The following is a 24,070-nucleotide window of genomic DNA, read 5'->3' as shown; positions in this document are numbered from 1 at the left end:
ACATTCATTAGAAAATTGAATATATATATTTGTATTATTTTATTGCATAGTTGATTTTACATAATGAACATTTCATGTATGCCTTTCATTAGATCAAATGTTTAGAGAATGGGTAAATTGATAATAACCAATCTGCTTTTTTCAGTAGTCAGTCATAATGATTGACTATGCAAATTTGGTAGCAATTTATTTTTTATTTAATATTATGTTTTGTTAAGAAATTACTTTAAATGGAAGAGTAAAATAAATACTTACCATGTTAAGTGGAAGTAATTATTATGGTGTTGAATTGAACATATTTATCACCAACCTGATTAAAGTGCGAAATGCAAGCTCTTGCTACCAAAAGAAAAACAAACCCATCAAGATATTTACAGAGTCACTACTAGCACTGTAAGAATTATAAGACAAATGCCATTTCATTTTAACCATACTAGAAAGCATTGTAGTGCCAATCATAGATGCACTTGACACAAGAAAGTCAAAGTCAACAGGTCATGACACTATCATCACATTTTGTTTCTACCATAGATGCTTAAAAACACTGCTCGTAGGAGAAAACTTTGTTGGCATTATAGAAGCCACCAAGAAGTGTTAAGTCTGAGCAGTAGGAACTTAATGGGCAATCCAACCCTTTTGATAAGTTCATTTGTATGAAAGCAGAAAAATAAGATAAACAAAAAAGCAAAATTTGAAGTAAATCAGACCAATAATGAGACAGCTATGAATGTTTGAAACATGAGATCAATAAGTCTATGTGTTTCTCAAATTGGCAATTCAATCGGTGGATTCTTCTGTTTTTTCTCTTTAGCGCCTCTTCCCTCAGGGCATACTTATATAGTGATTACAACTTTCACAAATTCATAACTTTCTCACATTTTGTCCAAATTTCATACAAACTTTTAAGTTTTAACCAGTCTACTTCTCTGATTTTTCTGCTTCCTCTAAAGTTGTTTCCAATCAAGGTCGGATTTCCCTTTAAGAGCACCGGACGTTAGAATAAAATGAATGATTGAATGTATGGTTTAGTTGAAATTTGATGTGTGCTTCAAGTTGGACTAGATTTTATTGATCTTCTTTGTCTTCTTCTTTCAGATACTCCCCAACATTGCACCAGGAACCAAACAAGAAGTTCTGTTCAGTCAAAATATATTTTAACTGAGTCTGAAGTAGGAAGACTACACCATCCCATCAGAGGTAAGCTGCTGCTAGTGCTAGTCTATTTTTTAGTTTACATATTCTAGAGTCCAGTATGCCAAGGACAAGCTCCTTGGGTATATTTAATACTTTGTTTTTAATTAGCGTGTTTCTACAGGAGATTATACCTGGAATAGACCCGGAAAGTAACCCCTATCGCAATACTGTTTCTGCAGAAGCGCAGTTACCAGGCTGTAGCTGGCTTTAGTGGGTACATACACTGGATGTCTTGAAAGTGGGCTATGAGCACAGTAATGCATTGTGTCATGTGACCTATACGCTTATGCTAAAGCCTAAAGTCAGGAACATTTTTACAGAAATGAGAAGGAAAGTATTCCCAGATAAATCCACCTCTGGAAACTGGTAGGCTGTTCCATTGGCATATTAGCATTATAGTACCATTATGTTATGGTTTGTTTCTACAGGAGCGCATACCTGGACAATTCTGCAAAAGTCCAAGTAATAGAAAGTAATGAAAAGTAACATTTTTTGACTCAGCATTAATCAGTGGCTGTTTAAATTGTAGCAAGTAAAACTCTTGACAGAGTGTTGTCTGCACTTTCCTTCCTTTCTACTAGGACCTATAGTTGATAACTGCCTTAGTAAAGTTTTATGAATATGGGCTCTGACTACTACTAGTAGTACCTTTATCCACAAGTTTAGGCCTTGGGCCTAGACTACTGCTATTCACCTGTTTTGTGAGGACACTGAACTTTACCCCATGCCCTTGAAAGTTGGCATTCTTTGGCCAGTTTGGGGGATCAAGGTTGAATACCCAGCCCTTATCAGATGCTCTATTTTCACTCCTCTCTGAACCACTTTCTACCTTGTACATAGTCTAAATATCAGACATTAATCATTTCACTTTCAGTTCTTTAAAAAAAGCTAATTATACTTAACTTCAAGTGAACTGCATTCAGAGAGGGGAAATTACATTAGTTTCTTCAACAAGGCCAGTAAACCAATCAATCAATCAATCAATCAAAGAATTACATTTTTGGATGGAAAGTGATTTAGTCTGGAGAACTTTTCCAAGATAAGAAACAAATGGAAAAAGCTTTCTTAAATCAAGGAAGACTTGTATTTTGTCTTTGTATATAGAAACAAAGTAATTTGAACAACAAAAACAAGTGTTCTGAAAAAGAGTTCAATTACATATGGTGTATGGCAACTTTGACAACCTTAAATGGGTTTCCAATTCCATTTCAAATTTGATAAATACCAATTTACTAATGACTCCTGTATACCATTATAGAACAGGAAATGCAACTGAAAAACAAGAATTATAGTAGTTTAAATAGTCTACCATGTTTTATTTATATCAGATAGATGTGAAAACATATAAAGAAAATAACTCTCACAGTTAATCTCATATCTGTTACTTTCTGGAGAGTAAAAACAAAATACAATGGAGGCTCATGTTCAACCTTGCTTCCAAGGTGTTAGTGTGAAGCCTCACTCCAGTGGCGAATTCAGCTCAGGAAGCTCTGGTTGGGGGGGGGGGGGGGGGACACAATTTTTTGACAAAGAACATATTAAATGTCATTATGTTTTTGGTTTGTTGGTTGAGGTACACAATTCTCTGGCGGGCATATAAAAATGAAAAAGTTATCAATTTTGTTGTGGTCTGTTTTGGTATACAATTCTCTGACCAGCAAGAAAATAGTGTGTAAGCCCACGCTTCTCCTTTTCTTCATCATTTCCCCTTTTTAATTTTATTGGGTGAGGGGGCACATGCCCCTGGCACGGTGGCACCCTAGATCTACCACTGCACTCTCTTTGATAATAAAAGGAAGTTGTAGAAATGTTTATTGCATCGATCCCTTTAAGTTCCAAATAAGAAAAACAAGGATATAAAAAGGAAAGAAAAGACAACAACAACCATTTATGCCTGACTCTATGATGGCAGAAGAATTGTGCATTATTATAATTACAGGATCTCCACCATTAATCAAATCGTATAGGCTCAAAAAACTTTATTAAAAGGAAAAGTAAATCCATCTCCATCACTAGAATATATTTTTATCACATATTGGCAAATACTAATTCCCATGAAGTACTATTTCTCTAATTTTTAAAGATTATTTTCATATACCAGAAGACTAGCTCAAACTTTCTGCCCTTGGTTGGGAAATTTTAATTTTGAGAAATGTTTCCACACGTGGGATCTTGTTAGTGAAAGTTGGACCTTATTAAAATTGAAAAGTGTGTACATTGGTAGTCTTGTACAAGATGAACATCTTTTTTTTCTTACTGAATGGTTATAACAACACAATTTTTTCCAGCCAATCCGGAAGCTGAACAGTAACATGAATTATGCATGAGATAGACACACACCGAAGACCACGTTTTACCATAATACAGATTGTGCGGAGAATTTGCTGTGTGTAAACACAGATATCAATGAAACTGGGGTCACATATGTAATGAGGATTCTGAAATTGGAGTGTATGGGTGAATGTGTGTTATTTTGAGTGTGTATGCATGTGTGTTGTGCATTTTTATATGAAGTGGCTACCTGGCTGGCTGGCTGGCTGGGCAGCCTAATGTATGGGACCTAATCTGTATGTAAATGAGGTTGGTGATTGAAGTTTGTTGAAGCATGGTATGCTGGTCGTTTTATGACCTCATATCCTGTGTGAGTGGGTGATGAGGGGTGAGGAAAAAAGAAAAAACCCTGAGAGAAGGTTAGCCGATGGAGTGCGGTTGACTGGCTTCATCTGTTCGGTCTCCCAGCTGTGTGGCCCTTGGTTCTCAGTCAGCTTGTCAGATCGGAAGTCGCTGGATAACTAGCATTCAGAGAGAACCTTCTGTGTGCTGTGCATGCTCCGCAGGGGCTGCCCATATTTATGACAGCTCAATTGTTTGCATGTGGGTCCTTACACAGGTTTACCAACACGCTTGGACTGAATAGACAGTCGCACTACTAAAGCTCAGGCTTTGCACATTGAGAGAGAGGGGGACTTCAGTGTTGGAATTCTTTGGATGTACATTGAAATTGTGGCTCTCTTTCTCCTTCGCCTTCGCCTCTCACAAAAACCATCCTGCAGCTGACATTTCCTGTGAAATTCATTGGAAGGCCGGAGGAGTGGGCGAAGCATGGACATGGAGCCTTGCAATCTCTCATTTTGTCTGTGAATTATATCATTGGAATACGTTTCTTCAGCTGAAGTTTGTAGAAGTTTCCTCTTTGAGGCAGTAGAAGACGTGCCTTACTCCAGACAAACATGATGTTTCGGTGATTCATGGCATCACCAACTCACACAAAAGTTTCTTCCATGTGTCTCCCAGAAAATCTCTGCACCACGTAAGTCAACATACCTGTACTGTACTTTAATCGCAAGTTGTAAAATTCATATAGTTTTATGAATGATTGTGTTCTTGGGAGGTTTACTATAGTTCATACCATCTTGTGGATATCTCTATTTAATTGCTTGATATATATACAAGACATGCAACTTAATGCAAGATATCCAGATTGTTTATAGTTTGATGTCAATTGTCAATCATGTAATTACAGCACCACCAGTACCCCTCACCTGTAAACATTAACCTGAATTACAGAGAGGATCAGAGGAACAACTATATTTTCCAATTTAAAATAGCTTTTAATCGCTTGAAATGGTTTTCCATGAGCAGACTTCTAAACATGATATACTGTAAGTGCTTCCAGTAGATTTGATATATGACATTTTATTTTATAATTTATACAGCTACATAAATATATTCATAAACTCATTCTCCTAGTCCTAAATATTCTACATACACCTAGCTTGTATGCAATTCCATTTTAATGATAACCAAGAAAAATATTTATCAATTAGGCCTATACCATAAGTACATTAAGCTGATATAACAAATGAAATCATGATAATATAATTATCTTTGATCTAGTTTATTTAGTTGCATAATGCTAAAACAGTATGTATCCTAGCTATCCCACAGTCCTCTGAAGACTGAAATGTGATGCAGCTATATGCCGACAGTAGTCTCACACACATGTCTTTGAATAACAAAAACATTAGTGACCCAGTAGGCCTATTGTAGTATGATTTTTTTAATGGGGGGGGGGGGGGGGGGGCGCTTGATATGAAATTTTTGTGAGCAATTGTTTGTCTGCACAACACAATCATTGAAGTCTAAAATTGATCTTTGTACCTTTATACTTGCTCAGGGTAAAGTGTAGACTTTGCACACATAATTTATTACTATTCATTCATTCAGTCATGTTTGTCATGAAAAGAAAAGAAGAGTTTACATGTCAGACACTGCCAAGGAGGAAGAATTGCAATAGATAATCTCGCTATCTAGTCCCTATTCTCTTCTTATCATTCCCTTTACCCCCCCCCCCCCCCCCACCCCTCTCTCTCTCTCTCTCTCTCTCTCTGTCTCTGTCTCTCCTCCCCCATCTCCCCTCTCTCTCTCTCTCTCTCTCTCTCTTCTCTTTTCTTCTCTTCTCTTCTCTTCTCTTCTCTTCTCTGTTTCATTAACCCTTGTTTATCTGTATCATGTGTATTTTTAATTCTGCATATCTAATTTGAGATCTATTGTTAAACATGGTAAACAATCTAAGGTGAGATTGTATTGTGAGGGGAAGGGAGGGGGGGGGGGGTATGGTTGCTTGATTACAACAACATGTAGGCCTACATTGTGTAGAAATGAAAGAGTAGTCCTGCTTCATTCTTTCAGAAGATCATGTACATGTATGTGAGATACAATACAGGTAACCAAGCTCAATAACCACTTAAAAACTTGAGCACATAAATACAAATAATAAAAGGAAATTAAAGACTAGAATTACCTTCTAAAGATTTTTCTCCCACGATTGTTAATGCAAGTTGTACTTAAATTCTTTTATTTAAAGATCTTCTATGTATGTGAAGATTATGGAACATAATAAGCCCACAAGGTTTTTTAGTTTTTCAAATCATTTATTTATCTTTTTGGGGGGGGGGGGGATTACAGGGGAAAACCAAGTGTTGTCCCTCTCTCTCTCTCCTTTTCTCTCTCTCTCTCTCTCTCTCTTTCACCCTCTCACCCTCGCACCGGTGTATCCATATGAAATGACGAATGAACAATCTCTTTTGATTCCTCCACATTACACCTCAATGGATTGCAATACCGCAGACAAGATTAGACTTTATCCATTCCCCATTACAGCCTGCATTCACAAAAATTTGGGATGCCTGGCAGTAACCCATCAGCAAGGCAGAGACAAGCAGAGCATGCCATCAATATATTGCCTCTCCCTTCCTCCCCCTTTCCTTTGTTGTGTAAAAAGAGTCCGACCTTTTCGGCAAGAGCAAATTTGATAAAACACGAGCGCAGGAAAATAAATATTACTCTTCCCCGTATTTTCGTATTGACTTACTCAATCTGGCGGCGAATGTAAAATCAATTACATACATTTCTGACATTTTGCAGAATTAAATTTGCTACCCTCAGCCTGTGCTAGACTGTCCGAGGAAATAAGTTGAATGATAAAAACAAGAGAATTGCCGAGGAGGGATTTGCATAATACACTGTAATTTTGTCAGCTCTTGAATGTGGGGGGTATAGATCTCTACACAGTTCAAGATGAAATGGTTGAATTTTTTTTTTTTCTTCCTGAAAAAAAATGATGAACTTTCAGCTGTCTGAAATGTTGTCACGGATCTGTGACCCAATATCATTTCATAAATTAATGACCAAGCTTTTTGTTCTACTATTAAGTATAATAACTAATTGACTATGATGCCTTCTGAATTATTTTGGTGGACATTTTACCATATTACAAAGTCCACTGTATTTTCCTACTAAACGCTTTAATTAATACTGATAGAAGTGTCTTTGCACATTGATACAGTACATACCGGTATTCCCTGCTCTCATATCATTTATTAAAGGGCCCTTTCCTAAAAAGGAGCTTGATTAGAAGGGAAGTAGCCCAGTGATGTACAGTTGCATCAAACCCTCATGCATTCAAACTTGATTCCGTATTATGTTGTTGATTTAATGTTGCCACAATCCATATGTACAACGTTACCTACACTGTACGCTGTGTTCACACATGGACAATAATCAGTCCCTTGCTGTTTAGAGACATCTAATCATTTGAAATACCATCAAGTTTTCCATTTCTTCATGGGAGGCAAGTAAGTGTACATCTTATTTGTAGCCACAGGTATTGAGAAAGTAAGGCCTCTCAACTAGATTAGGGATTGTATGTTTTCCCTCTTTCCTGCTCGTCCCGTCCTCCTATATAGGTAGTCCTATTAGGAGGATTATCATGAGCAGGTCTTCCTTCTTGAGAGGGATTTCCAGCTGAATGAAGGAGAAAGGGAACAAAGAGAAAGAAAGGGAAAAAAGGAAAAAACATTTCTTGAAAAACAGTTCTGTCTGCCCAGAAGGAAAACAACAACTTATCAATGTTACTTGTTAGTCTGTAAATCCAGACTCTGCATATCATATAATCACTAACACTTCTAATTCTTCTTCTTCTTCTTGATTTGATTTTGTTTGGCAATCAGTCACAGTTGACTATTTTTGCCACACACTATTTTATTAATTATTTATATATATATACAATCATATGTACAATTTCATGTCATAAATGACTCTTTTTAGGATTCGTTCTCCTTCCATCCACTTTCCTTCTGCTTATTTTCTTTTTAGACCCTATATTTTGTTTTCTTCTTTTTTTAGAGAAAATTCAATAAATGAATAAATTTGAATTTTGTCTAGTTAGTCTGTAAATACAGACACCATTAAACATTTATTTCTAATGTAGTTTCTTCCAGTTATTCTGTAACCCCAGACTGTCCCTCCATAAACATAATCACATTTTTTCCTTTTTAATATTCTTTATTTTCAGTGTATTCCACACTGTTTTTGTATATATAGAGATATACATCTGATTATTTGAGAAGTTACTGTAATAGAAGATGGAAGTAATTGTCAAATAGTTAGAGGTGTATAAAATCCCAAAGTGTCCTCGAACACTTTTGCATTCTCGTGAATTTGACATAGAGAGATAGGTTTATCAATTATAACGAAATGTAGTTCTTTGACAATGCATATGTTCATATGGTAGACCAAAACTATGCACGGTCTGTTTTATCATTTGAATAGAAATGCAATGCTTGATACTGAAACTCATTTCTGACTCGGAGAGAATATTTGTGTAGGCTCATGTATTATATGTACAGTAAACATTCTGATTGATAAATGATTATTGTAGTTGATAACTTGATGTTTGTTCTGATTGTGTCTTTGACTCATCTTCAGCCTTTGTATCGCTTTGGTTTCAAGATCAAATGATGCACTAAACATTAATTTTGTTTAAATGAATATAATGATGTATATAATGGCCTTAGGCATTAGCTTACCTGGAAGGATATGACAAGGAAGCCAAATTACTGCAATAAATGTTTAGCCCCTCAACTTTATTATCTATTTCCCTGATGAATTGTGCTAGATATAATGAGGGATGTTGAAATATAAATCATTTTGATTGTTCCTTTTTATGCATGTGTGCGGTTTCTTCTTTCAATGGTTTGAATTCAACCGTGGGACTATTCAGTTCTACCACTGTCGCACACTTTTTCTCGTCTGTCCACCCACATACTGTAAGATTAAGAGTGTTTACACTATGGTAAATCAGAAAGCTGTGCATGCATGGAAGTTACTGGAATATGGTCAAGATTCACTCCAGTTTCATTCCGTGTTTGAATATTTGAATTTGATTGAATAACAACATGACATAGCATAAATTGCATATGTTTCTTCACTTTCTTGCTAGAAAATACAACCTTCATAAACAGTATGCCAATGTTTCATGCTATGAAATTGTCTGATTCTACTGTAGAGATATAAAATCAAATACCGGTAGCACTTTATCCAGAGACTTGGTCCTTCTTTCTTTCAGCTGTTCAGAACATAGATGAATGAATTTGTTTCATATATTCAGCATGAATATTGAAATAAAGTTTTTTGAAGGATTTTTGCTAATTATTGACATGTCTTGGGACATTTCCTAAATAACAGAATCCACTCATTATTTCATAAATTAATGATATTCCACAAACGATTAATGGACAAGGATAAGCATGCATTGTTAGTGCAGCAGACATAATGTATAGTATTAGTTTATATGTATAATTTCTCTTCTGGATAATGGGAACCCAACCACAGCACAGATGCAGTGCAAGGCTTTTCCCCCTTGGTTTTCCATTTTTTTCCCCTTATATCAAACACATTAATCTTCTAAAGGAAATGATTCCACTGATAGCGGTGTTATTTGCGGTTAGTAGAAGTTCACCAGTAAATGAGCAACAAAGTATACAATCTACCCACGATAGTTCATTATGGCGTTACAATGAGTGTAGGTTGAAATAGCTCTAAATCCTTCAGGCCATGGCTTTATTATACCTTTATCATATCCCTTTTTTAAATACTGAATAGAGGCCACTGTTGACTTGATCCAGAATCAAGAAATTAAAATATGTGGAGCCATTATATCAATAACTTGAGCCATTAGTAGAGAAGTTTGCAAAATGGGTAATTTGTATCAATGTGAATTATTTTTTATTCCAAATTCCTTACCCTACTGCTAGTCTAATACCCTTTTCATATTAGGGGTAGAACGGGAATAAATCTGGATTAAATTCAGACTTGATTGGGACTTAAAAGTTAATTTGAATGCTATCAGCATCTCTCGACCCGCATTTGATGCGGGCATCTGCACTACGAGTACATCTACATGTACATTGTAGAGCTGCTTTGGGACTAGGTTCAAATCCGCATGTACTCTTATTCAATCCTCTTCCAAGTGAGGATTTTCCTTCAAGTTCAAGGAGTATATCAGCAGTTATTCCTGCATATTTGACCTCTGACAGATAGACAGAGGTCAAAGGTATTTGTGTCAGGTGGAGTTCCTCCAGTTGTGCCAGCTGTGAATTCAAATGTCCCACTTCCTGTTCAAGATTGACCTCTTTATCACCTTTCTTCCTTTCTACTGGGAATCTTTACAGCCACCTTAAATAAAAAGACAGGGGAAAAAAAAAGGATGATGAATCTGTTGTTGCTCTGAGTTTCTCCTTGGAAATTGGAAGACATAAACTTGACCTGAATAGAGTTTGGACCGTACTGATTAATGCAGACTTTGAAAAGAAATAGATTTGTTTTTGTTCAGGTCGATATTCAACAGAAATGCAAGGAAATGAAATATGTAGGCCTAAAGTGACTTAATTCTTGATTATTCTGGAAAATTGAGAATAGTCAGAAAGATGTTATCAGCATTTAATTTCTCTTTTGTAACTTTTATATCATGGATAGATGAAGTGGCTTTAGTTTTATCTTTGACCCCACATGTATTTTGTCTCTTTTGTTAAACCTGATTGCCACGTAAAGCAGCTTACTATGCTACGTTTGTATTGTAGGTAAGGATGTATTGGGAGCTGTTTGTTAGCAAGTTAAAGGTCATATGCTGTGGTAATGAAAGAGAACTTCCTAATCCATCCAGCAAAGTATTTATGACTGCAAGTTTAGAAAATTTCAGCTGCTGAAACTCTAACCATAATGGTATGTCATACATGTCATACAATGTACGTCACTTTGATTACTGTGTAGTGTCAATATTTGTTGGTACTGAGAAGACAATAATTGCTGTGAAAACATTTACATGTAGGTATGAAGAACCAGTAGGCATTAGGTCACTATTAAACTTGACAGTATGATACTACAAAGTCAAGTCATCTAAACAAATAATAATGATAAAAATATAACAAATAATTGATAATATTAAGTGAATAAAATCAAATAATCACTTGACACTGATTTAGTATACATAACGGCTGACTGTTTAACAATTGTCTTAAATACAGAAAAGAGGGTTATGGGAAGATAGCGACTTTGAGACTGATAAAATAAAGCCCTGCATAAAGTTTGCTTTGCGAATGACATACTCTGCATGGTTTAATATGCCATGTTAGCTTATTATTTAAGATAATGCCAATATATTTATACTCTGTGAATACTATACTGTAGGCATAAATTAGACAAAATAAATAGATAGATAAACTTTGTTATTGTATAGAGTCTTTGAATTATTTTTTTCCTTTCATATCGTCATGATTATGTTTCTACTATGAAAGAAATATATATAATATCAATCAAACATTAAAAGGAAATAGCATTTCATATCTTATGACTATGTGTCCATTATGGAGGAATATTTATACTATCAATTATATAGGAAAAAGCATTGAGCAGAGACATACGACCATGCTGTGAGTATGAAGCTAGCAATGCATAGTTTTATAATGTATGTACATGTATGTGTAATTGTATGCATACTAGAATAGAGGTTGGCTCTACTTGATTTCAGCTCATTAATCATATTGGGGCAATATTCTGTCTGATGCCTGCCTTCTTTGATTAACAATCCATGCTGCATAACTAATGTGTATTCCAGGAAGGAACCACTAAAAGACTGCCCGCATCCCATGCACTCCCTTCCTATACACACCTCTTACATTGATGGTGACTCGTCTTCATATTATTAATGAGCAGTACTCCGGACTGGTTTTGATATCAATTTTGCTTTGACCGCTGAGCACTGCTACGTACTGCTGAGAGGTAGAGACGCTTCTGAAGTCCTTTTCCATGATAAACTCATTTCCGGAGGCCCTTTGGCTAGGCTGTTTATCATGGCAGACTTTCCATACCTGTATCTGCTCAATTCACATGAATAGCCATGCTCTGTGGTATGACTATCCCATTCCAGAAGTGCTACAGGGCACATGACATACTAAGGGAAATATGAGAATGGTTTCATCAACCTTTTATGTTATACATGTATATATTTATATTTATAGATTCTGTGATAAATTAACACTCTTGTTGGATTTTCTATGTTTAGAAGAGATATCTATCCTAAGGACTTTTTCTCCCAAATTGAAAACATTCATCGATACCAGTATCAACTTCATTCTTGTGTATAGTCTAATTTTTTAAGACATGAGATAATCTAACAGCACTTTTTCCAAGAGTTTGGTTAGGATTCTATAAACCTTGCAGTGTTCAATATAATTTTCTTTCAAAGTGACAATTTTGATTATAAACTACATGTAGAACTGCAATCATATTAGAACAATATGCATTGATGCCTGTATGATTTACGTCTCAGATGAAAGAGCATCTCTTGGGCTATCTAGAGCAATTGCTTAGAAATCTGTAGTATCTAGAATCAGTGGAGATATGACATAGTGGTAGAAAGAAAGGCATGAAAACGGACCTGAAATTTGCAAAATGGCACCTGGACGGTGATGCATTAGGGATTTCAGAAAACGGAGAGTTCAGTGCACACAATGAGATGCTAAAGGAATATGCTTACACAATTTGAAAGGCATCAGGAATAACAAGAGCTGCATGCAAAACGAATGGGATTATCTAAAAGATCAAGAAGAAGTATTCAGAACGTGATTGAAAACAAGCCATTGATGGAGGACGTCATGTAATTAAGTGACAAGTTAATGAATGAATAAAGTTATAATATAGAGCAGATATGGCCCAAGTTTAGCCTTATGAAAGGAAAACAAATACCAGGAACCTGATTAACAAGGAAAGGAATTTGCATGAAGATGAAAAGGAAGATTGTCTTTTGAGAAAAGGTTGAGAATAACAGGACTACTTTTTAAAAGTCTGTTTGTAAAATCTACCATTCTAAAGTATACAGGAGTGTAATTGGGTGTAGACAATGTAGTTTTTTATGGCATAGTGTATTATGGGTTAATTACATCCCAAACAAATAGGATGTGGATCATAATACTGGGTAGGTAAACAATTATGTCAAACAATAATTAGATAGCTTAGATTTCATTGGGCCCTCCAAGGTTTGTGAGTTCTAGGGAAAATTAGTCAGCGAAAAGCCCACGCCGGCTAGCTCTGCCCGACCGTCCATGCATTCTTCATGGAAGACATGGGCAGATCTGATTATTTTCTTCTTCACGACTCTTTCATCATGATGGAAAGAGATGGATGCCGGCAATGGAGGATTTGATGGTGAAGGTTAATTAAGCATGCTGCCCATGTCTGCACGCAGTCCTCTCTGCAGCACAATCCAACCCTCCGTAATTGGTTAGCTAACCATCTGACGCCTCCTGTTCCAAGAAAAAAAAGCTCTAAGTATACACCGATGTAGGGAGAGACGTAAAAGGGGTTGGCTCACATCATGGGAATGGATGGAAATTCCCTCAGCGCTCGTTTCAGGAGAGCTGTGACGTATGCTTCTCCAGAGTCTCTTCCACGAACTTGACCGCCAATCGAACTTGCCATATTCAGAAAAAGTTCCATGTTATATTTTTCTTTTCAAGCAATATTGCACTGACGCAGCTAGACCAGTCAAGCTGAAGGAGAGAAAGATACTCAAGAATTCATATTTTTTAGGGTAAGATGAGAGGAATGACGCTTGCCGTCTATTTCCTGAATATAAATTTGGCAAGGAGATGACGTAAAGTGGGACATGTGCTGTAGATAGGAATGGAATATGGAATATTACAGGTAACATACATACTAGATATTCTAATGATTGTCTTTTCATGCGGTTTCTTTTAAAAGCATTTTTTCCATGAATGCTTGGAACTTTTGAGGTCTAAACATAATTGTCTCTTTCAAAGAATAATTGTTTGATTATACAGGTGTATAATTTGGATTATTCTAAGCCTACGCGGTTACTTTTTATTCTTCTTCAAAAATAATAAGCGAGGTGATATTTTGCAAGTATAATTCTAATATACCGGTACCTGCTCTTTATGTCCAAAATAGATTGTTAAGGGAAGATATTTATTGTATCCTGTACTGAAATTTTTAGTTTAATGTAGTATTGTAAATTTGAAATAGTTGTAATGATATGATATTCTATTTCTGTGTAGCATACATTGTATGTCACAGTATGATATCATTAGTATTATGGACTTAACGTTACAAGTTTTAACTTTGGAAATTACTACCTTGGCTTTAGCTTCATCAACTGATCTAAATGTTATCAGGACTTATCAACTAAATATCATAAGCATTTACAAGACATCCAATGCGATCATGTTCAGTGCCTTGTAGAAACATCCCTTTAAGTTTGATAATGAGCTAGCGGAGAAGTGTGAAAAGACTTTGTCTGTGTGTACGTGCAGGACTCAGAGCATGAGATAGCCCTTCAAGCATTGACAGTGCACATGAACCTGCTATACAACACTCCCACAAACATCCTCCTGGCGTCCAATTACTTCCCGGTCGGAAGTCCGATGACAGCCATACTGGGCCATGTGACACTACCACATCCTACCCGGCCGGCCGCACTGAGCCGCTAACGCCTTGGTATTACCACAGTCAGGTGTCCCGGCCTTTCTCTCTCTCTGTCTCTGTCTTTCAAATCACTAGATTCTATTCTCTTGGTTTTAATGGAACTATGTCATTCAACCTGAACTCATGAAGGTCATTCCACATCCTACATTGTGGTGTGGATCAATTACTTACCGGAACACTTATTGATTACATATCCATGTATTCTTGCAGGTACAATGTACTAGCTGGAAGTCCTTTGTGGTTTGAATGTGAGTTAGAATAATCTGTTAGAAATCGATAAAGAAACAAGATGATCAGTGTGTACTCATATGTTTTCCTTTTTTCGTTGGCAAGTCAAAATGTACAAAATGATGCTAATTATAATGGCATTACATGTACAGTGTAATTTAGATTAGAGGAATTGTTAATTGTACCTAATAGGTATTCGTGTCATGGATCATATATATCTTCCTGTAGTCTTCACTCTCTTTCAAGCTTAATGGAAGTTACCGGTACATGTACCGATATATTCATTGTGATCATGAGGCTTATGGAGCCCTATCACTTTCTTTAGTGCTGCTTGGACTGGTGTATTTGAAGTATTTGATTTAGTTCTTGAATTTGAAAGGTGATATGGTTTATTACTTCCCCTTTCTATGCTACTTCCGTTTAATAGGGTATCCAAAGTTGGTTATTATTTCAGGACTTCCTTTTCATATCAGCATCATCAAATTTTCTTGCACTTTAATCAACCTTCAACGCAGTGGGCGGGGCCCAGCATAAATGTTTACCAACGTGGTATGAGCAGGAGTCCTAAAGCAACAGAAAGTAAAACACATACTGACATTAATGAATGGTGAAGTATTGTCACAGGAAACACGTCATTACTTGCCACCAAGGTCTGAACAACTGTTGACATCCTTCCCGAATTCAAGTTCTGTGCCACTTTTTTTGCTGAATCTTTTGTGTTTTGCCTTTTCTTTTGTTGAAATGCTTTCATGGTGGAAAGACTTTGGTTCATGACAAACACTGGAGGGTATCCAATATCACATGTGTCAACAACGTACTTCCATGGTTCCTCTTCAAGTGCATTTTTCTCAGGTGACTGGGCTATGTAAATTATCAAACCCTGTGTGGGGGAGGGTGGCATTTAGTTACTTAGGTTTGGGTAAAAAATTACTCCTTTTCAAGGAAATTTAGGTAAATATTGATGAAAGGCACATGTACTCAATGACTAGTAGTTTCTAAGAAGGCTTGATGAACGTGGGAAATTTGACATCAATGAAGGGAGATTCCATTTTGTCATGTAGATTCTGGTAAGTATGACTGGTCTTTCAAAGATAATAGGATATTCTCCTTGAAGTGTGGTTCCTGATCAATACAAGCTACCGTGGGAATGTTTGCCATTGATGAAGGTTGATTAAATTGTTTGTAAATGGCATGAGAGATACAAAAGAGCATGACATATTTGTATTTGTTTTTACAATATGCATAGAATTAAAGAATTGACAATAGTTTAGTTTTTCACGTCTTTGTATTAAACCTAAGTCAGGGCAGTGGAAGGAATGGGTATTTCTGTTCTGTGAATTAACAGTTTAAAATATTCATAAATCTCTCTTAATCTGTTTAATGATTAATTGATCATACTGGGCTTACTGGCTCACTATATACATGTACTAGCTGCCAGTGATTTGGTAGACATGAAGATTGATAGTGGGGAGGGAAATCTATTTTTGCTTAATTATGCATTTATTTATGTATTCATTTTCCACAATTTTGTTCAAGTTTAAGACTAATATTTACATTGATGTGAGGGGAAAAACATCTAGAATGATGAACTGATTGAGATCAAGATCAACAAAGTAATGGGAAGATGTGGAGGGGTCTACTGATAAACTTATACTATTTATAGCTTGTAAAATGTAGACCCTGTGACCATTATAAGAAATGGTTTGATTTAGCTCAGCAAATTAACGAAAATTATATAAATTGTATCAAAAAAATATATGTACATTATATACGGATGATTTTTGTTTTCGTAACAAGTGATTTATATCTATTTAAAGCTAAGCCTTCTTTTTATGTCATTGCTGGTCGGCTCTCTGTTTCATAAAACTTTTTATCAACAACAACTGCTACTGATCTATGACAAATGTGCTCATAGCCAATCACATGTTATAACTGTCACATTCACCTTCGTTATTCCTGTCTACTAAGTATGACAAATGTGTGAGGGTCTTATGAATATACTTCATAAAAAGGAATACAAAAAACAAAGAGAAAGAGAAAAAGACAGATACAGACAGACAGTCAAACAGATGAAAGAGAATGTACAGCTTCTCAGCTAAAACTATTTTTACTGTAAAATTCTACTTACGCTTCATGATTTTCTAATCTGTTGACTGAAAAAGTGAAGAAAAAAAGTTTTTATGGCATCAAGTCACAATGTAGGTATTACACTATTGTATGTCTTCATAACAACTGATATCCGCTCATTTTACAGTGCTTCAATGATTGAAATATCCTGCAACTACAGAAGTTATGTAAAGTGCTTGTTTTTATAAACATTGTTGTATTCTAAATGCACCACTGGAATTGTTAACTTCTCATTGAGTCATACAATATATAGACCATGAAAGCAAAAAGTTCTCCTTTTAAATTGAAACTTTTAGATGATTTTGTACAAATAATAATATATTGATACCACAGCCAGGCACACTGCCTAATTGACTCCCAATTGACTGCAAACCAACCAATTAATGTAATTTTATATTAACCGGTTGTCTGTTGTAGGTGTCGGTACTAAGTTGTCTGACACATCAGAATTCACAAATCTATATCCTCATTTTCTTTTACAATTGTATGTCAACAATTTTTAAAAATATTAATAGCATCACATCAGCTGCTTGTGTGATCATGACTTCTGTTCTAAACATTCCTTTCATTTACTCTTTGTCTCGTTTCAGGAGTTGCAGCATGTTCAGCCCATCCAAACTGCGACAGCATAACTCGGTGCCCAACTCTCCCTGTGCCCTACGATCTCGCAGTCACCATCACCACCACCACCATACCTCATGTGGGCGAGGCAAGCTGGTGGAAGTACCCCTTTGGTTTCATGGTCTGATGGAACGTAAGGTGGCAGAGGAACTGCTTCTAAAGAGTCCTTTCAGGGGTCACACCAGTCATCCTAGTAGCAGAGAAGGCCTCTTCTTAGTCAGACAAAGCAGTAACAGAGGAGGTAGGATAACCAAAATCATTTTCATTTTACATGACCTACTGTACATGAATATGTACACATCTACAAATCAATATTATATTGCTAAAGAAAGTATTTTGTTTTAGTATGCATTTTTAGATTAATAGATTTTCCACTTCAAAAGTGAAATAGAAAGTGGCTTTACCAAATATTGACAACTCAGTCATCGAAACTCTCTTGCACATTATATTTAGTGTCCATGTTGACTTCTTAATTGCTCTATAGCATGACTAGTGACTAGGAAGATGTCATAAGTTGAAAGCAGAAAGCAAGAAGGGTGTTAAATCTGTGCATAAATGTTCATTTCTTTTTCGCCCTATCTCTATTTCCTTCTTTTTTAAACGCATAGGGACTTCCTTTATGTTAGTGATATGCGCTATACAAATAACATTCATTATTATTATTATTATTATTAAATTATATGAGTTAATCTCCTTCTGTCTCTAAACAGACATAATTGTGTCTTTTAGATGTTTGAGCATCACTCCCCTATAATGAAGGTATATTTTAGATGCTTCCCATAGACATAGTATATCTAGGTAATAGGAATTGGAGCTATTTGTGTGCCCTCCATGTTACTACACTATAGATGTTTCCACTTGTTCTCATGTTAATGTAAAACCTTTGTTTTCTCGCTTTCATACAGGACATTTTGTGATCTCGGTGTGTACGCGGAATCATTGCAATCATTACCTGATTGAGACCATTGAATCTATGTTCTATGTGAGGAGAGATCGTAGTGAAGACAGGGGGCGGGACATCCAGGCTTGTGATTTAAGAAATCTTATTCAGTGCTATAGAACAACTCCTCTTGATGAGTCAGGTATGTAACATATCATATCTATACTTTTAGGTTTTGCACATTTTTAAAATCTCAAAACACAACAAAGGGAAATAGCTTATCTCTCAGTTATTTTTCTTCTAAAAAATTGTACCTTGTTTTAAAGAAGGAGCATTGGAAGAGCATTTATAAGTAATTGTGTTTTCTTTTGATTCAGAGTAATTACATCATAGGAGAGGATAATTTGGAAGTAATTCTTTTAGTTACATGTATATATTTGTAGGTGCAATATGTCAGTGTGGTTATGAATGTAATCAAATCATTTCAATATTCATAAAGTTTCAATCTTTTTGAAAATAATGATATTGCAATCTGCAGTTACGGATATTATTGCCTGACAAGAAAAACAATGTTATTATTAATACATGATTATATTGTCAATGTCATTTTCTGTCATTTGAAATATACTAATTGAATGTTTTTTTATGTTTTTACTCTCAGGTCTGGTTCTGAAAGAACCGCTTCTTCGAACAACTCCGGTGACGATCACCACATCCCTATTGCCCTTACCTCAGCCTAGAGACAATCATAATTACATCCCTCTTCATGTTGAACACAAGGAGTATGTAGCAAACCAGGATTATGCAGCTCCTGATCCAGTTATGCTCTCATTCTGTGAGGGTGAACTCCTGACTGTCTTACAGAAAGATAACAAGAATTGGTGGTTTGGACACAATGACCGTAGGGAGCTGGGTTACATCCCAGCCGCCCTGCTTAGGAGTCTGAGTGAGTCACAACCTACAGAGAAAAGTGCCTTTTTGAACGCAGGGTATGTCGGGAACGAGGAAGCTACCAAGACTGACGCTAGGGTCGATACATCATCCTTACCGCTCGCGGACTGCAATTCAAACTTTATGAGTGAGAACCAGAACAAAGGTAGCATGCATATGCAGAGGATACACACTGTGCCATGTGGCCTCACATTGCAAAACTGTGGAAATGAAGATATTTACGTTTCTAGTGAATACATCACGAGTTGCCTGGAGAACAGAGATCGGTGGTTGTCACCACAACAACCGAGACTAAGCGTACTTCGATGCGTCTCTCCCAGGCAGTTACAAAGACATTTATCAGAACCAACGGCATGGATCGACTTCTCCGTCAAACCGGAGAGGTTGATCGATGTTGAGCCGCAAGATCTGATGCACTTCAGCGATATGTCACCTGACGCTTCACCAACGCATACATTCAGCGGTAGGCGGTTGAGACATAAAGCAGCAAGGCAGAACAGTTCACCAGCTAGAGGTTCCAACATATCATCATCGGCAGAATCATCACCAGTTCGGAGGAAAAAGGATTCTATGTCTGATTACATGACCACAAGAGACTATGATCCAATTGAGACCTATCTGAGACTATCAGAATGTACTACAGGTCCTACTCATCACAAAGGAAAAACAGACAAATGAAGGAATTTTATCATGTTTTTTATTTCACAAAATATATTTGAAAAAGATATTCCAACTTGTGATTTCAGATGAGATTAATATCCAATGAGATATGTAAATCTGCAGTAGTAAGAGAGAAAAGGCTCACCAGCCTGTGTATTTATATATCATTTTTGTATGTTATTACTGATTCAAATGCAAAGTACTACTATTTATTAAACTTTTTTCAACCATCTACCAATATAAGGAATAAATCATTTAGAGGCTGTTTGAATATACATGTATAAGTTTATTCCTTTTCCTTTTCAGATCATCAAACTTGAAATACTGTTCAAAGTCAAATTCATTATCACCTGAAGTAGCTAATGATGGAAGAACATATACATGTAAGAAATGCTTATGAAGGGCAGGGAAACTTTTATACCATTTGTATAATAGGTTATTATTCAATACTGATATGGGGATAAAGACATATTTGATAAATGGGTAATCACTTTTTAGTGAAAACAAATTCTTCTCTGCTCAGAAATGACTTAGAAATTCATCATTACATATTGAATTTGGAGTCACCCATCACAAGTGGGCAAATACTGGAGAAACTGAAACTGAGGGAGAATTAGTATCTAAAGCATATTTTTATACAGAAAAATATAGTTCAAATGAACATTAGAAATAACATCATTTGTCTCCTGTTCAATGAATAAAGCTACTGATTCAGCAACAGAATTACATGTATATCTATTTTTATATGCTGTGTATGTGTATATCATGTACAACAGAAACAATAACAATTACAATGACTTTTAAACACAGAGCATTTTTGTTATCAATAACAACTTATGTTTACAAATTAAAATGTTTATATAAATCAGTATTACAGTATACTGATGTATGTTTATCAGAACAGCATTATGTTTATCCTGTTTCAAACTTGAAGAAAGCTGATATTTTCAACTGCCATCAATACTATTACAATATTAAAGTACTCAACATCTCACTGCCATGTCTAGTTTTTTTGCAGATTGTGTAAACTGCTCTCTGCATTGACTGATTTAACTGTATCCATTTTATTGGAAAGAATGAGATTTTGAGACATCATAAATATTGGTCATTATTGTGAAACATTTTATAGGGATATATTTATAAATGATGGTACATGTACTACAAGTTTATGATTAATCTTTTGCAAATGCTTACTATCAAGCCAACGTGCTTTCTTGGGTAAAATGGTCGAATATTTGTTCGACATACATGTGTATATTTTATAACATAGTGCATACTGATATATTGTAAGACTATCAAAAGTCATGACGATAGATTAAGAGTTGTGATGGTTTTAATATGTGCTCTATTGCTATGGCAAGGCGGTCATCTCCTTATGTATGTAGAACTCCAATGGATGTGTATTTATGTTTCATGTGTGACGTCATCTCTCACTGCCAACCCTTCATACGTGCTATTTTAACCTTGCTAGGAGCTAATTTTAAAATCTTGTTAAGATTTGCTGATTATGTGCAGCCCAACTTTGCCATGCCTTTGTTAGTTGTGAAAGTCAGCAAGATTTCCACCATAGCTAATAAAAGGCTCTCTCCAATTAAATAGAACATATTACAATCATGAAGATCTGATAGCCATGTTTATTTTTTTTAAACTCTAAGATGGGAAGATCCATATCGATATGGTGTTTAGACAAAATCAAATGGGTAATTCACTTTCTGTTGTATCATTTACATGTCTCTGAAAAAGATAGCTGCACTCATATATGTGATATAGATGTCAAACTATAGGATTTTGTTTAGAAGAATTAAGTAAGCCCTGAATAGAAGTTTACGCTTTCATAATCTCAATCACTTGGGAGTTTTTACTCTTTTTATGTGCGTTTGCTGAAGCATTGTGGAATCATGGCAAATGGTAGGATATCTAAAATAAGGAAATTTGGATTTCCTATGCAAGATTGAAATAAAAATTATTCTAAATTGAACTGGTAGCAAGTTAGTCTACCTCCATCTTTAATTTTCATGTATATTTATTAATATGTTTGCTCAAAACCTTGGAAACTTTTCTTCTTCTTTTTTTGTTCTGTCTCTCCCTCTACATTTTATTTACTTTGTCAGAAAGAAGGTGCTCAAGAAGATTAAACTTAAGAACTCTAAGCTTTATTACTGCCATGACTAAAAAAACAGGGAGCTCAACATCTAGTGTTTCATCTTATTTTGTTCAAAAAGTATTTTTCATATTTCTAATTGCTTTTCTGTTCAATGAGTCCTTTATCAAATTATTTCTTTAAAAATCACTTCATTTATGCGTATGTGGACATCTACAAAGAAACAATTCACCTTGTTTCTTTTTTTCATCTAGTGCTATTTCAAGTCATTTCAATAGAAACAATGTTTGTAGAATGGCAGGTTGATGTATGGGTCTTCATCTTACAAAATAAGACTGCGCCATTAACTTTTATCAATAAAGATATCAATATTTTCTATCATTATTTTCTTGCTAACTTCATGTGCTGCTTGATTGTAGAATATTTTTACAGATGGGTCTTTGAGTAGAACTGGAATATTCATTTCTTGCTGCATACATTAAGAGCTGAAAGACATATTGAAGTTATTGTTCTATTTGAAATTCAATTATAAGATGTTTTAGCCACTTTTAGCTGAATACCGAGTTCAGCTTCCAAGTTAATCTAATACTTCTCATACACTTTACAGTTGTGATATATAGAATATGTATTTTCTTCATCAGACAATGGGATGGGGTAGTTTAAAGTTTCATGAAACAATTGTTATCACTTTATTTCAGATCTTGTAAACCGGTGCAATGGATTCAAATTGATCTCAACTTAATATCAATCGCAACTCTGTACGTAAAGTGTTAGGAGGTTTAAATTTTTGATTGAAGATATCGCGATCAATCTGGATCAATTGTGATCCTTTTTCTAAAGACAGGGCACTAGACTCTGATACTCTTGAAAGATTCTATATTTGCTATTACATGTATCTCTAACATGGTGAATTTCACACTGCTTGTTAAATACAAAATACGATTTTTATATTGCATAGGGACAAAGAAACATTACAGAAGTCTATTTTCAGTACAGACAAGGAATAGTATTGCTGGTAAAACTATTGTATATGGGTTAACTAGTTGAAGAAGCAAAGCAACGACTCATTTTGCAGAAAAATCTAAAGTGGGGAAAAAAGACAACTCTTTTCAAGTTTACTGTGTTATATTTCAACGTAATGATGCAACTTAAATATTGTGGGTAAAATGTATTCATATGTAATCTATAAATGATATTTTACAATAAGTTAATTGTGAGGATCCTCTTTATGCGTTAACTGTTAACTGCCTCTTTGACGTTTGTAGCTATAACAAAATACAAAGTAAATCTTGTTGGGATCGTGATAGTGCTCTTTATGCAACTCACAATCATATTCATTTCTATAATTCTCAACTACTTCAGAAATAATTTGTAACTAATGATGTGATTAGGATGCTTTCTTAGTCTGAATGGAAGAAAGAAGTAACAACCAAACATTGCCAGTTTGGAGAATTTTGAGTGTGACAAAAAATGGAAAGGATTATTTGAAATTGTTCTATGATCCACATTTTTATATCGATTTATTTCTGCTCCTCAGTGTTGCAGTATTATACTTGATTGATGACATAAAGAAAATTTAGCTGTTTGCCATATTATCTGTATAAATATATTTAAATATATATTATAAGAATACACTAAATGTATGGTTTTATTATTTTTGTGACAAATATAGACATAATGTCAGCCAAATAATACATTTGTGTGCTGATTGTAATTTTGAATTGCCTTTTTCTCAAATAATCTCAACGCAGAAATCACTACAGAACATGAAGATAGGAGATAAACACTTTATTCCAATATCAAGATACATTTTACAAGAAATTGTACAAATCATCAGTTTCTACATTTAAAATCCAAATGAAAATTAATAATGAAGAAGATGAAATGTGTGACCCCAAGACAGACGCAGACACAGAGAGAGAGAGAGAGAGAGAGAGAGACAGAGAGAGATAGAGACAGAGACAAAG

The 24,070-nt window shown here is 35.3% G+C and overlaps 1 protein-coding gene across 3 annotated transcripts; it reads left to right on the top strand.

Moving 5' to 3' along the window:
* The first annotated feature begins 1,081 nt into the window (after positions 1-1,081).
* Positions 1,082-23,797, top strand: LOC580966. Of its 3 annotated transcripts, none has more exons than XM_030973488.1 (4): positions 1,082-1,197; positions 17,481-17,752; positions 18,417-18,593; positions 19,053-23,797. In XM_030973488.1, exons 2-4 carry the CDS (start codon positions 17,491-17,493, stop codon positions 20,018-20,020), a joined length of 1,407 nt encoding a protein of 468 aa, XP_030829348.1. In that variant the 5' UTR covers positions 1,082-1,197; positions 17,481-17,490; the 3' UTR covers positions 20,021-23,797. The 3 variants fall into 3 exon arrangements, with proteins under 3 accessions (XP_030829348.1, XP_786084.1, XP_030829349.1); XM_780991.5 differs by lacking the exon at positions 1,082-1,197 and adding an exon at positions 4,215-4,504; XM_030973489.1 differs by lacking the exon at positions 1,082-1,197 and adding an exon at positions 15,085-15,615.
* Positions 23,798-24,070: the final 273 nt, after the last annotated feature.

This window comes from Strongylocentrotus purpuratus, unplaced genomic scaffold, assembly GCF_000002235.5.
Source record: "Strongylocentrotus purpuratus isolate Spur 01 unplaced genomic scaffold, Spur_5.0 spur5_scaffold_6, whole genome shotgun sequence".
Taxonomy (NCBI): Eukaryota; Metazoa; Echinodermata; class Echinoidea; order Camarodonta; family Strongylocentrotidae; genus Strongylocentrotus; species Strongylocentrotus purpuratus.
This window is presented reverse-complemented; position numbering and strand designations above follow the sequence as displayed.

Coding starts and splice junctions, on each gene's coding strand:
- LOC580966 (XM_780991.5), top strand. CDS start 4,443: ATGGCATCACCAACTCACACAAAAGTTTCTTCCATGTGTCTCCCAGAA. Junction 4,505..17,480: donor CCAGAAAATCTCTGCACCAC/GTAAGTCAACAT, acceptor GTCTCGTTTCAG/GAGTTGCAGCATGTTCAGCC. Junction 18,594..19,052: donor AACTCCTCTTGATGAGTCAG/GTATGTAACATA, acceptor TTTTACTCTCAG/GTCTGGTTCTGAAAGAACCG.